At 52.2% G+C, this 15,000-nt stretch overlaps 1 protein-coding gene across 5 annotated transcripts in view; it reads right to left on the bottom strand.

Annotated features, from left to right (window-relative positions):
* Positions 1-553: 553 nt before the first annotated feature.
* LOC115545936 (nuclear receptor coactivator 3) overlaps positions 554-15,000 on the bottom strand; it is a 64,294-nt gene continuing 49,847 nt past the window's right edge. For 3 of the 5 annotated variants that reach the window (XM_030359459.1, XM_030359466.1, XM_030359457.1), the window contains 13 exons: positions 14,236-14,906; positions 12,931-14,114; positions 12,667-12,805; positions 12,237-12,422; positions 11,453-11,683; positions 10,633-10,738; positions 10,060-10,231; positions 8,903-9,226; positions 8,685-8,786; positions 6,276-6,528; positions 5,730-5,907; positions 4,716-4,881; positions 554-4,251 (listed from right to left, as the gene is read on the bottom strand). In XM_030359459.1, the coding sequence (XP_030215319.1) occupies positions 4,240-4,251; positions 4,716-4,881; positions 5,730-5,907; positions 6,276-6,528; positions 8,685-8,786; positions 8,903-9,226; positions 10,060-10,231; positions 10,633-10,738; positions 11,453-11,683; positions 12,237-12,422; positions 12,667-12,805; positions 12,931-14,114; positions 14,236-14,906 (3,724 nt within the window). In that variant the 3' untranslated portion in view covers positions 554-4,239. The remainder of the gene's footprint in view (positions 4,252-4,715; positions 4,882-5,729; positions 5,908-6,275; positions 6,529-8,684; positions 8,787-8,902; positions 9,227-10,059; positions 10,232-10,632; positions 10,739-11,452; positions 11,684-12,236; positions 12,423-12,666; positions 12,806-12,930; positions 14,115-14,235; positions 14,907-15,000) is intronic. The other 2 variants (XM_030359485.1, XM_030359475.1) reach the window with 2 other exon arrangements.

The raw sequence follows: 15,000 nt of genomic DNA, 5'->3' as shown, positions 1-15,000 counted from the left end.
TCTTCTCTTAATTCCCCCTCAGGGGATAGTAGTCATTCTCCTTATCTGGTAGGGGCTGTGATTCCCACTCGTCTTGCATCATCTCTCTCTCTCTCTCTCTCTCACCTCTGGGATCCTGCTTCACACTCGCAGACGGCCTTCTCTTGTCATCATTAATACGAAGACGAGACCTCCCCTCTCTGACCTTTATACCTGCAGCAACACCTCCCCCCTCACACTCCCACACACACACACACACACACACACACACACACACACACACACACACACACACACACACACACACACACACACACACACACACACACACACCTACATCCCCCCCAGCTGTTGACACGTTACCACATTGCCTCCAGCACTGCATTTTATATGAGCTTTGTTTCAGCAGCACTTACAATAGATATGTAGAATATTTGTAGTTTTAGATGGATACAAAGACAAGGAACGAAATGGAGGATAAAGAAGCATGAATTTAAACGTGAGATAGAGATGGTAGATGGACAGATGGAGAGAGATGGATAGATAGATGCACACACAAAAGACCACCACTTTGTAATGTTTAAATATAAATTTGTATTTACATCAATATTAACATCAACAAACATGGTAAGAAAAATGTTAAAGTCATTTACAACCTGTAATAACCACAGTATATTCGCTCAATTTGTAATCTTCTAATCACTCATCTGCTCCAACAATGCATGAGAAGAGCTTATTTTTTTCATTCCTTTAAAGTGGAATTTTGAGAATTTGCAGGTTATTATTTTGTCATTATTTCGTTGCGACTTCGGAAAAAAAGAGTCTACAACAGGATAACAATGCAAGACATATTTGACATCAACCAGGAAACCCCCTTCCAAATAAGTCTGTAAAAACGAAACAGAAAACATTCTATAAAATACCCATTTTTCAGCACCTCTACTCAACTGGCCAGAAGGTATGAGAAGGACAAAGTAAAAGTAGACAAATCACTAGCTCAACTAAAACAAAACCTCAAGGGAGTTTCCTATCAGTTCTATGGTTGTGATTATAATATGTAAAATCAAAAGAATGAACGAACAGTGACTCCTAACCTACAGGAATTGCATGCTTGGAAAGCAATCCCTGCACACATCGGACCGCTCTCTAAGCACTGCAGACGGGAACAAAAGGAAGAAAAACAAAACCAAACAAATCTTTGGATCGAGTAGGTTTCAAAATGTCCATTTCGTCATATGAGTTTCTGAAAATAAAAATAAAAATACAACAGTAAAGGCAAACCCAACCATGACATGATCAATGAGAACCATCGCAGGACGTCACAGGACACAATAAGAACGTCCCCATCCAACTGTTGCGTTCCCGCAGTAAACCAATCAGAACAAGCCAACAGCAATGAGACGCTCTCCAGCGGGGCTGATAACCATGATCAGGTGTCCGATTCACCGAACCGCCCCTGGGGACCCAGAATGATGGTGGCGGGATGTGGTTCAGTGTGACAAGGTCACCGCTGGGGATGTTCAGGCAAAAAACACCAAACACAAACTTCAGGAATGAAACTCAAGTCCCCCGCTGAAGAACGAGGGGAAAAAGACCCCAAAAGGTGTGGAAAAGATCCATCCACGTACCGGTAAGACACCAGGGCCCCCCAGGGACCTAACACAATCGCGTGTCAACTGTTTACATATAGGCATCTTTTGTGGTTTCGTCTCGGTTTTTTCTTTTCTTTTTTGTCTGTTTTTCTTTTTTTGTCATAAAGAAATTGATTTATATATAAAAACAAAATGTACATAGTTACTCACTAGCACCTCTAAAGCTACGTATATGCCCTTGGAGAAATAAAATATATAGACGACTTGAAAATCACAAACAAAAAAGTGCTTCCTTGAAAAATGAAAGTGGCAGTATTAACTCGAAGGAAAGTAATTTAGGCGTGTAGGTAAAAAGAACTAGCTCCATTTTTGCTAAGGGGTTAAAACCTTCTCAAAATCAAAGCTGTATTGACCTAGGTAGGAATAAATAAGAAAATTCAACTTTAAATATTAAGCCATACAATCTGTGCAAACAGTATGTGACCTACAAAAGCATATATATACTTTTTTCTATATATATATTTATATATATAATACATTTGAAGCTTATTTACAATTGGTATTCACAGACAAATGAAGATTTATAACCAGGACACTGTATGTAATACTGCAGTACCATCACATTGGGTAATTGTCCAATACCCTTTTACCGACAGAGAATGGGTTATTGCTGGAAATCTGCATATACACATTAAATTCAAACTTTTAGGAGTTATATAAAGCATCCTTTTTCAAATTAGAAATCTCTTGTATTCTTTGTTATATATATTAGATATGTAATCAAATCATTACATCTTGAAGTCATTCAAATTTAACAGGAATTGAAGGTCTGTTGATTTGAATGCTATTTCTCAAGACGTCAAGAGTTATGCCGCGTTTCCACTGCAGGGTGCGGTACGGTTCGGTTCGCCTCAGTCCGGTAGGGAGGGGGCGGTATAGCCCAGCTCAGTTCCGAGGTCACGTTTCCACCGCCGACAGTACCCTTTATGGTAGGCCGGATGTCGATCGCCGCGGCAGCTACGTAAACAATCGTAAACAACTTTTTCCTCCCCAAGAATGCAGAGGAACGTCTCCAACTCCTTGTTTGCCCAAGCAATCGTTTTAAGCCACATGTTAATTGTAAAGAATAATACCTCGAGGCTACTGTTTGCTTGTTTTTATCCCCACGTCGCCCGGAAGTGACGATTCTGTCGACCAATCAACGGAGGGGGTGTGTAGCTCGAATTTTCCGGCACCCTTTCAGGCGTCTCAGTACCCCAACGGAGGAGTACTGAAGACGAGGGCAAAACGAGTACGGCTCAGTCCGGGCCACGCCCACTTTTAGCGGTGGAAACGCAATCCGTACCGCACCTTTGCGAACCGAACCGTACCGCACCCTGCAGTGGAAACGCGCCATTAGGACTCTGTTTCTGTGTCTATAATAAACCAGTACATCGCGAGAGCGTATGTTGGCGTCTGTGCTTACTACTTCCCTTCTGAATCTAAAATATACCATTGGTTAGACCCTATTCTCCAAGGAGAAAACCAATCATATTTAAATTTGCTGTTGTATTAAATAATAATCTTTTTTTATTTATCAATCAAGGCCTCGTGGCCATACAATAATGCCACAATCGATTCAGAGAATGGCCTTTCCTTAAAGTGCAATCCCAGCCCACTGGTTACTCTGTTATACCTCATAGCCAATCGACTTCTGGAGGATTAAAGGTGTGCTACAGTATAATGACATTCCTCTGGGGTCACAACATGACTAAAAGTCACGCATGAACCATACTTTATCTACATATATATGCATACATACATATACATAGATACATACATATATATGTATATATATATATTATACATACATATAATATATGTTTATATATATATTATAAACATATATATACACGTAATGTATACATATACATATATATGTACATATATATGGATACACAATATGTATATATATGTACACAACAAGACATATTTACATGGAGATGGTCTAGCACCAGCACTGAGGAACTGGCTTCCAAACATTCTGAAACAGAAAGAGAGAAGTTCAAAAGGTTTGCAGTTGACCACGTAGAGTGGTAGAGTCGTGCTGGCGTCAGGCCCAAAGAGAGAGGAGGTCTTCCTGGCTGTCCGTGTTCCAGTCTGTCATCCGATGTCCGCCCCTCTAACCCCCCAAACCCCCACCCCTAAAAGTTGGTTGACTTTATCCGTTTGGTCCCAAAAAATGTCCTGTGTGTCTACATGAAACACAAACCACTCATGACGAGAATAGAAAGGGAACTACAGTCATAGGGAACTACCGACTTTTTGGAGAAAAGTTATATAAATAAGCAATCAATATCTGGCAATCACGATAAGAGCTTGGGTGTGTGTGTGTGTTTGTCAGTGTGTAGGTATGTGTGTGTGTCACAGTGTCTCAGATTTACAAGAAGGCATTGTATTCTCGGTATGGGATCGTGTCTGTGGTTGTCGTAGTCCCCTAGGCTGTGAGTCTGCGTTCACTGTGTGTCCTACTCCAAAAGAGCACGAGCACTCCCCCTAGTGGTGGGTGTGCAGCACAGCAGACGGAAAAACACCCGCCGACCTGGTACTCCACGCCTGGGCGCTGCGGCCGCTACAGCTCTCTGGATGAGGGTCACAGGGAGCCCTGACGAGCCCAGAGTCACCGAACTCAGCAGTATTTCTGTGGGAGGAAAGAGCGCAACAGAATGTGAGTAACTGTTTGGGGTTGCTAAATGAACAGAGCTGGAACGTACTGAAATGTCATCTGAAATTTCAGAGCAGGGTTGCTTTGATGTCAAGGTACTCAATTAGAAGTGCTGGTACAAAAAAAATGACTCAAGCAAAGGTAAAAAGTAGGTCATTCAACAACAATTGTTGATGGACCGACTGTACCATCAGGTTAAATCAGAGTAGCAGCTTAAGGATATCATGTGATTGGCCTGTTGAGTGTTGGTGGGCATAAATTGCGTAACAAAGTACAGTAATTCACTCAAACCCTTAAAGCAAATAATAAATCAGTAGCTAGAGTGGTCGTCGTTGTGGTCGACTATTGTTGTTGAATGACTTTAGGGCCCTGCTCATGAATGAGCGTGAGGCCAGACCGAGCACATTGATGCTGCCACCAGGGGTGCTGCTGGTGTGTACCTGCTCAGGGCCCATGGGGCCCATGCGACCCATCACCATGGGGTTCATGCCCATCTGACCCATGTGGGCCCCGGCCCCGCCGGCCGGCATGCCCCCCCCGTTCATCATCATGCCCCCGTACTGGGCCGGGCTCCCCTGCTGGGCAAACTGCTGCTGAGCATAGGAGCTATAGGGAGAGAGGGAGAAAGAGAGGGAGGGAGAAAGAGAGGGAGGGAGAGAGAGAGAGGGAGAAAGAGAGGGATGGAGAGGGAGAGGGAGAGGGAGGGAGAGGGAGAGGGAGAGGGAGAGGGAGGAGGGAGAGAGAGAGAGAGAGAGAGAGAGAGAGAGAGAGAGAGAGAGAGAGAGAGAGAGAGAGAGAGAAAGAGAGAGAGAGAGAGAGAGAGAGAGAGAGAGAGCGAGAGAGGGAGGGAGAGAGAGAGAGAGAGAGAGAGCGAGAGAGGGAGAGGGAGAGAGAGAAAGGGAGGGAGACTAATGACTCATCACGAGTGACCTTCCAAATTGCAAGGATTTACCGTCAAATGCACAGTCTGTAGGATATAGTAGAATAGGAATAAAGAGACACTTAAAAGCATTTCACAGAAAGAAAGTACCCGCTTTGGTTATTTTCTAGAGCACATATGTGACAGAACTGAATATGTAGGGCAAAGCCGTAAATAATGCAGCATTATTGTTTAAACAGCATTGAATATTCATTGCGGCCATTAAACATGGAACATGTATTACAGACCCATGCACAAACACCCCCCCACCCCAACCCACACACACACACACACACACACACACCGGGCACACAACACAGTGGCCTTACTACATTGACTCCACAAGCATTAGCAAGGAAGAAGGCAGCGCCATGCTGCCTTCTTCCTTGCTAATGCTTGTGGAGTCAATGTAGTAAGGCCACATGGTATATATAAGACGAGGCGTTGACGATGGGCGTGTGGGGCGTGACACCATGGCTCAGTGTGTGGCCGCCCCCCCCCCCCCCCCCCCCCCGGTCTGTGTACAAGAGCCTACCTGCTGCGTGCCATGCCCCCCTGGGCCCAGGCCTTCATGTCGGCCCCCTGGTACATGGGTCCGCCCTGCGGGTGCTGTTGCATCATGGGATTCTGCGGCCCCAGGCGGCCTGACATCATGGCGTTGGGGGGGCTGCTCCCCGGGGGGCCGAACGAGGGCTCCCCCTGCTGGCCCATCCCTGCAATGAGGAGCATGAGGTCACACACACGGCACACTGAGGTCACACACGGCACACTGAGGTCACACACACGGCACACTGAGGTCACACACGGCACACTGAGGTCACACACGGCACACTGAGGTCACACACGGCACACTGAGGTCACACACGGCACACTGAGGTCACACACTGCTCTCTAAGAGACGGATGACACCTTCTTGTATACAGGATCAATATTCATGAACAACATGACAGAAAGCCTCCACCCAGCGGACTACCCTGTTCAGATCGCACTCTCTTTCCATCCTGCAGTGCACAGATTCACCAGCAGAGGGCAGCCGCCTCCTTTGAGGAGGATGGTGCACACACCAGGCGGCAGCACCCACCGTAGCTCCCCCCGTAGCCAAACTGCTGGGGGCCCGGCTGGCCCATGCCTGGCCCTCCCATGCCGGGGCCCCCCATGCCGCCGTCCATGCCCCCGGGGGCTGTGACGTTGGGCGGGGGACTGAAGCCCCCGGCGGCGGCGGCGGCCTGCTGCTGCTGCTGCTGCATGAGCATCATCATCCTCTGCCTCTTCATCTGCATGGTGACCATCTCCCGGCTGCGTTGGGCCATCATCTGGGCGTTCAGGAAGCCAGGCTGAGAGAGAGGGGAGGGAGAGAGGGAGGGAGGGAGGGAGGGAGGGAGGGAGGGAGGGAGGGAGAGAGAGAGAGAGAGAGAGAGAGAGAGAGGAAGGGAGGGGGAAGACAGTGAGTGAGTGAGGAGAAGGAAGTGGAAGAGGGAGAGAGAGATAGATGGATGGAGGAGGACAGGATGTCAGAGGGGCCCCCTTTTAAACCGTTTAAAGGAAATAGCTGTTTTTTTTCACTTGTGGCCCTTCACTAGGAGGTGGGAGTGCAGGGTGAGCGAGAGGTGAAAGGGATAGTTGATGCCTCAAGGACACGCACGCCGTCACAGAGGTGAACATAATCTTGTTCTCTGTCTCAAGGAAGTGGACCCGTGCGAAGGAGGGGGGGGGGGCTTGAAGGCATCAACAGACCGCTGGGCCGTGGAAATGACCGACCCCCACATATAGACGCCCCCGTGACCCTGTCGTCATGCCCACACATCCGCAGAAACGCTGTCTTTGCAACTCCTCATAATAACACAGTACGACGTGACGTGATGTATATGCAAACCCTAGTGATAATGAACAGCACATACAAGGGACCACATTCCATGGAAAAAGCGGAATGTCTGGGCTGAAGAGTATTCCCAGCAAACACAAACCAGACTCTGCAGCCATTACCTAGGGCTAATGGGTGTGTTAGGAATCGTAAGGGAAACTTCACAGGATGAGGAGATAGTGGGCTTGTGTGCAAGACGTGTGCTGAACCCCATGTTCCCCCTCAGAATGATAGGCTACCGCATTAGCCAAATATCCAGATGACGTGTAATAGACACTCAGTAAGAAGGCCTTCTGCAGAGGAGCTGCAGCACACAGAGATCCTTTAGGGCTGATCAGGGGGAGGCAACAGACGGGTCAGCAAAGGTGAGTAAAATTAACCTCCAGGCCAAAGAGCTGGATGCCCTAAAACTAGCATGGCGCTGGGAATCTGTTTGATTTAATGCACATGGCAAAGTTGATGTCTTTGTACAAGAATTCCATGACAAATTACATTGTTAAGATCCACTCACGGCGCAGTTTTATTTTTACTCCATTGATGAGCTGGACTACTGCAGGCCTCTGAACTGCATAATGCACTGTTTGGAACTTTAATAGACTAGGCCGACGCATTATTCAGATCCAGGCGAGGATATTTTGGCAGATAGTGTCATTCATCGGGGCTATCCCATGGAGCAAAGGCAGTCATTTCACGCTGTAAGCAAAGCAAAGACAAGCAGGAGATAAATTACACCCGTCAAGGATTTGGCAAGACACTCCGGCAGAAGAGGGATCAGACAAGGGGGCGTCATCAGCAATTGATCCACGTACAGTCGTGGTGCCAGAAATAAATAAACAACCCCAGAACCAAAACTCAAGGTTAACAGGTCGGGTCTTCTGCAGAGCTAATTGCAGTGGCACTTAGTTCCCTACTGTACTGGAGGTAAACAAACTACCAAGCCAGCTAATGGGCCCACAACGATCAACAAGAATCTCTTACCCAGTCAGCGAATCAGAGATTGTTTAGAAATTATAAGAAAAATAGTTGGAAAAATAAACTAAACTCAAATATCTCCTAATTGAGTGCCTGTTGAGTCAGTGGCTGTGGACGATTTTTTGTATTTCTATGATCAATGCTGTGCTGAATGTGAATCAACTTCCACTAAGGCTCAGTCAAGCAAAGGTAAACCAGCATTCCAGCAACACACTGCATTATTAATAGAGTTTGCACCCGTTTCTTGAAGATACAATTTTGCTCTTTTAACCCTCGTAGGAATGTGACCACGATGGTCATGTGGAAATACTCCAGATACAGTTGAGCAGATCTGCTGCAGACAAATGAGCAACAGACCGGCTATCAAACACTTATCCACCCCGTGTTTGCTTTAGACCAACAATGCCCCAGATACCAGCCCAACCATGCAGAGCACGTCCTCTTAAGTAAACCATCACCCAACACGCACGCTCAACCCCTACGCTACATTCAGTGTGAACTCCTATTTCACGAGGAATTTATAATCCAGCGACGGTTCAACAACCTCACCAGAAAGGTTTTTGCGTTTGAAGCTGCAGGGGTGCAACACTAATACTACGACTAATTAAAGTAATAATAAGAACATCAGGGTGAGGCGTTGTTGAGGTTTGGGTGTACCTGTCCTCCCATGCCCGGCTGCATCGCGGGTCTCATGCCCAGGCTGGGGCCCCCAGGGTTCTCCATCTTCATGGCCATTCCCTGGCGCGTCTGGCTCAAGAACTGGGGAGAGAGGAGGACCGACCCAACACATGTTAGAATAGCCTCACCGCGCATGGAGCTGTACCCACGCATCGACCCGGCGGGCCCCCAGTGAGGCCCCACAGGGAGGTCCCCACCTGCTGGCCCTGGAGCCGCTGCTGCAGCTGGAGCCTCATGGGCTTGTTGGCGCTCATCATCCTGGGTCGCATCATGCCGGCGCGGGGGTGGCCCATGCCCCCCATGCCCCCCATGCCCGGGAAGCTGCCCCCCTGGCCCATCTGGGACAGCATGGGGCCGAAGCCCCCCTGCTGGGGCTGCCCCTGCATGGGGTTCCCCCCGTAGGCCTGCTGCATGGCCATGCTGGGGGGGCCCGGGTAGCCCTGGCCGTAGAGGGACTTGTGCTCCATGCCCATGGAGGGGTCCTGTCCCGGGAAGGGCTCCAGGTGCTCGGCTCCCTGGCCCTGGGGGGGTTCACAGTGCGGAGGACAGGGTGAGGTGCGGTTCGTCTAAGTGGGGCTCTTTTGATTGATTTCCTATTCATTAGCGTCGCGGTGCACTTCGTCACAACAGAGGGACTCCTTCTGCCGGGGCTATCCATCAGCTTTAACACCAGCCAGGGTTGCACACAGCGCTTCATTATTGAAAAACTAAATGCCCAGATGCATCTATGTCAAGGTTATGACTCATCGACCCAATACGATATTGCAAACTATAAATGGATGACTTGAGGAACTCGCGTCCCCTGGGTAAATGTATATGTAGCACAGGGCTAACGGAGTAGATTGCTCCGGTAAAGTGGTCTGGATCTTTTTCCTCCTCCATCACCTAATAATCATCCTGAGCGAGGACAAACCCACACTCTTCGTGCTGTAGAACTGAGTCTATTGCTTTCAATGCTTTGAATTCCTTCACTTCCACGTCTTTCACAGCATCGTTTTTCCTTCCCTCCTTTTTCAGCAACTAAATTGCATCCCTGAGATTCAGATATAAACTTTTCACTTCAACCAATGTATTTTTGAAACTAAACGACTAGAAACGCTATTTCCCGGTTTTTATTCTCATGTTCTATATTGTCACTATCCACAGGCCTACAGAACTCCCAGTGTGTCTTTGCTGCGCTAATCCTCCACACACAGGGCCCCATAGAAAAACACTCCTGAGACAAGCTCCTCTGTTTAAATAAAGCACATCCCTTGTGAATAGCTTTTTCAATCACCGTTGTGACTGGAAAGCGCTCTTTATAAATCAAGTTTGATTTGATGCTCTGATGGTATGGCATGAGGTCGGTGCCCACCTGGCTGACCAGGTCGGGGATGCCCAGCGCCCGGTCTATCTCCTCCAGGGCGATGCCGTCCGTGTTGTTGAGCAGGGAGTCCAGCTGGTCCAGCAGGGCCCTCTCGTCGCTCTGGCCCTCGCTGGTGGTGGGCGGGACCAGCAGGTCATCCAGCGTGTTGCCAAAGGGACGCCTGGAACCACCACACACCGGGTCAGACAGGAACAGGGGTGGGGGCATGCTGCATTTTGGCTAATCGCCCTTGGAATTGTGAAGGCTTCTGTGTTTGACTGTGTCTGAAAAGCGGCTCTGGATTTCTCCTTTCATTGGAGACATTGGAGACTGGTCTGTCATGCAGCATTGAAAATATTAGATATCTCCCAACCTTTGATACACACACACACACACACACACACACACACACACACACACACACACACACACACACACACACACACACACACACACACACACACACACACACACACACAAACACACTATGACCCTTATTTAAAAAAACGTGGTATTGAATGTTGGGTATTCAAACAAACTAATGAATGTGGGGCGAGTGCACGGTGGTGACGTTGCACTGACCTGCTGCCCCCCTCCATGCCCATCACTGGGTCCGGCCAGGACGGGGACTGGTTGGGCTGTCCCTGCTGCTGGTGGAAGGGGCTCATGCCCATGTCCCCAGAGCCCCCTAAACACACAGAGGTACACTTACATGTTAGATACACACTTGAAGAGGTGGTGTAGAACTGCACTCAAGCTATTAGTCCAGTTGAAGTGTGTGTTGTGACAAAGGAGGGAAATGAACCCAAACAAAGATCTGGCTATCAGGTATGTAGTGTTGGTGCTTGGTGTGCTTAGTGTTCAGTGTGGTTGTGGTTCTCAGTGTGTAGTGTTCAGTGTGATTAGTGTGTCGTGCTTAGAGTGCATGGTGTCTAGTATTTAGCATGCTTGGTGTGTATAGTGTGTTTAGTGTGCAGTGCTAAGCGTGTAGTATTTAGTGTGCTTAGTGTGTAGTATTTAGTATAATTAGAACCTAGTGTTAAATACTTAGTGTACTCGCTGTGTATAGTGTTAAGTGTACTTAGAGTTCAGTGCTTTGTGTCTAGTATTTAGAACTAGGCGTTCAGTGTGAAGTCTGCATCGAATACGTGTGCAGTGTAAAGTACTAGTTCTATTTCATCCTTACTGACCGCCAGAGGCGGTGCATTAAGCACCGCCTCTGGCGGTCATCCAGGATTCATAGAACCGGAGTTACATACGTAACTCTGCGTTTTATAGTGCTAATAAAGGGCAGTGTCCTTAGCGTTGTGTGTAGTTTGGATCCCACTTGTTGTGTGTGGTGTCTATCCGTCCCGCTGAGTGTGATCAACGCTGTGAAGTGCACCGTCAGCGCCACGCGTACCCATATCCATGAGCTGCTGCTGCAGCATGGAGCGGGTGCCCGGCACGCTGTTGGAGCGGCCCACCATGGCCCCCCCCATCATGGGCTTGCCGTTGTTGTAGTCCATGGGCGGGCGGATCATGGAGGGGTGTCCCGCGGAGCCCACGGGGCTGGCGCTGGAGCGGGGCATCCCCCACTCGCCGGACCCCCCCATCGGGGACCTCTGGGGGACCATGCCCCGGTTCACGGGTCCTGCGCAGACAACGACGTCGATTGGTTCAATGTAAGATGGCACCCAGCAGGGCGACGTCATAGCAGAGCTGCTGAGGAGGGGCGGGACGGAGCCTGGGCCGGAAACAACTAACTGCAAGGGGAGGACTAACGCCTTGTTTTCTGGTTTGTTACATTATATTCTACAGAGGAAAGGTATATTCCTCCAGCGGCCGCCCTACACGGTGCCGAAACCCTCACAGAAACGTATTCAAAGACAGCTGCTCTGTGCCAAGTTTAACGCTGACAGATCCCCACCTCAAGCAACATGATTGGTCGAAAATTATATAAAGTGAAAGATTGTGACACCCCCCCGTTCACCCAGATTCAAGCTGCCTTCAGACTTAAGATAATTATCTAAAGTCTGATTCGGGACACTAGTTCAACTGCAATTCAATTTAACCTTAGCTAAGGGAACGCATGCCCTATAAAAGGGGAGAAGGGGAGGATAGGAGGGGGGGGATAAGGAAAGGAAGGAAGGGAGGGAGGAAGGAAGGTGGCGAGGGCAGCGTGCTAGATATGAAAAGTTGGTTACTTGTTCCAACGCCTCTGGGGCACACACCCATGTTGCCAGGGTAGCCGTCCGGGCTGCCCATCATGTTCTCCTGCTTGATGAGCATGGGGCGCCGGGCCCCCCCGCCGGGCCCCACCGAGGGCTTCCCGTCCATGGACACGGCTCTGTGGAACGGGCCCCGGACCCCTGGGGCCAGACCCGGGCTCCCTGCAGCCAAGGGAAACAAACACACATCATTGACCACATGTACATAATTAAATACACAGAGAGAGAGAGAGAGAGAGAGAGAGAGAGAGAGAGAGAGAGAGAGAGAGAGAGAGAGAGAGAGAGAGATGGATCGATAAATGGAGGGGCGAATAGACAGACAGAAAGATGGATAGATAGATAGACAGACATCAGCTCCTTATCGGAATGCATTTTAAGTCCCGTTCTGTGGTCTGCAGGCTCTTACCCTGCAGGCTGTCGTCCAGGCATCCCTGGGCTTTGCTCCCTGCGTCCGGGGGCCCTCCCCCGCCTCCCCCCGGCTGGTCAGGGTAGAAGTCCGAGCCCGCGCCCCTCAAGCCCCCAAGGATAGACTCCAGGTTCTCCAGCTGACGAGACAGAGCGTCGCATTACCAAACACTGCACCAATACACCAAGTGGTCCATCACTGCTGAATCCATGACAGCGTTATCAATGGAGCGCCCCCTATCCACAAGCCCCGCACCGATCTCACCTCATCGGGTGGCTCCGACTTAATCTTGCCCTCAGGGTGTTCTGCCGCAGGGCCGGGGCCCGACCCGGGCCCCCCCCGTGCGGGCCCCCCGGCGGCCCCCGGCGGGCCCTTCATCTCCAGCTCCTCCGTCTTGGGCTTCACGTCCACGGGCTCTTTGGAGTCGTCCTTGTTGAGGAGGTAGTGCAGCAGGGCGTGGGTCTTCTCCTTCTTGGGGCTGTGCTGCTCCTGCTTGGGCTCAGCCAGGGGCCCCTGGCCGGCCCCGGCCTCCACGGCCTCTTGGCCCCCCAGGGTGACCTTCCCCGTGGCCTCGGCGGTGATCTTGGCCACGTCGTCGGGGGTGTTGCCGTTCTGCAGCAGCTTGTGGAGGATCTTGTGCTTCTCCTGCAGCGAGGCCGTGTAGTGGGCCGCCGACAGCGCCGCCGCCACGCCCCCCGGGCCCGGCGCCGGCCCCGGATTGGCCGAGGACGAGGAGGAGACGCCGGCGGACGAGGGGCTGGTCATGCCTCCGACAGGGTCGGGGCCGGCCGTTGCCCCTCCAGGGCCGGAGTTGGGGGCGGCGTTGGGCGGCGGCGGCGGTAGGCTGGGCCCCGTGGGGCCGGGGCCCCCCGTCCCCAGCTCCTCGGTGGGCGAGGTCAGCAGCTGGAGCAGCTTCTTGTGGCCCTTGCTGTCCGGGATCCTGCGCTGGACCTGGTCGGGGCCGGAGAGGGCCTGGTCGCCGCCTCCCTCCCCGGGGTCCTTCCCGCCTGGCGCCGCCGCCGCCGGCCCATCGGGCCGCTCGGCCGCCGGGCCCTCGGCCGCCGCGTGCTGGGGGTGCGGCAGGTGGTGGTGCAGCGGGGGCTGCGGGTGGCGGTGCTGCTGCGGGTGGTGCAGAGGCGCGTGGTGGTCGGTGGGGCCCGACCCGGGCAGGCCCCCCGCCGCGGGGCTCTTGGAGCCGTCGGGGCCCGGCTTCAGGGGCTGGCCGGGCAGCGAGGACGAGGACGAGGAGTGCACGCTGGGGGAGCTGTCGGGCTTGTGGGCGGGCGAGGGGGAGGTGAGCGTGGAGGGCAGGGAGCTCCCCACCCCCTCGCTGATGGCTTGCAGGGCGTTGAGGGAGCTGCTGGAGAAGGTGGTGCCGCCTCCTCCTCCTCCTCCTCCTCCCCCACCTCCACCCCCACCTCCAAGGCCGCTCATAGGGGAGTGCATGCCTGGGAGATAACATTGAGACCACAATGAGACACACCCTCCGGCACACCCTCTTAAATCACATGACACGACAGAGTTAACGATGGACGGCCAATCACAGCCTCTGGGCGACCCTTGACCTACCTCCGGGGGAGAACTGGCTGGCGCCCATCTTGGGGCTCCCTCTGTTGCGGGGGGACATCAGGAGCCCCGGCTGGGGCCCGGCCATGCGCGGGCTCCCCGTCGGGCTGGTCATGCCGGCCAGGCCGTACCCCCCGCTGCTCTGGAAGGGGGGCTGCTGGGGGTGGAGCTGCTGCTGCTGCTGCATGCCCTGGCCCGGGTGCCCCTGGTGTCCCGGGTGGCCCGGGTGCCCCGGGTGGCCCGGGTGGCCCATGGGGCCCATGGCGTTCATCTGGTTCATGTGGCCCATCTGGTTCATCTGGCCCATCTGGTTCATCTGCATCATGCGGCCGCCCATGCCGCCGCTCCCCCCCCCTCCGCCGCTGTTGCCTCCGTACATGGGACCCCCGCCCATCTGCCCCCCGCCCATCTGCCCCCCGCCCATTTGCCCCCCGGCCATGGGCCCCCCGGCCATGGGACCCCCAGCCATGGCCCCCCCGCCCATGGGCCCCATGTGGCCCATGTGGCCCTGCTCGCTCATGGGGTAGCCCCTGTTCATGCCGCCCATGCCCATCCCGCCGCCCCCGGGGTTCATGCTCATGGGGGTGTTGGGGTTGGGCCCCCCCATGGCCTGCTGCCGCATGGCCCCCGGCATCATGCCCCCGGCCTGGGCCGCGCGGTAGCCGTTGGGCTCCCTGTGTGGAGGCAGAGGAGACACAAGGTAAGACTTGATTCTCTTCAACGATTAAGATATATTTATTTCTTTTTCAGTAGCCTAGATACTGTGTG

This window comes from Gadus morhua, chromosome 1 (assembly GCF_902167405.1).
Source record: "Gadus morhua chromosome 1, gadMor3.0, whole genome shotgun sequence".
NCBI classification, from domain to species: domain Eukaryota; kingdom Metazoa; phylum Chordata; class Actinopteri; order Gadiformes; family Gadidae; genus Gadus; species Gadus morhua.
Note: the sequence above shows the minus strand (reverse complement) of the source record. Positions and strands in the feature narration are given on the sequence as shown.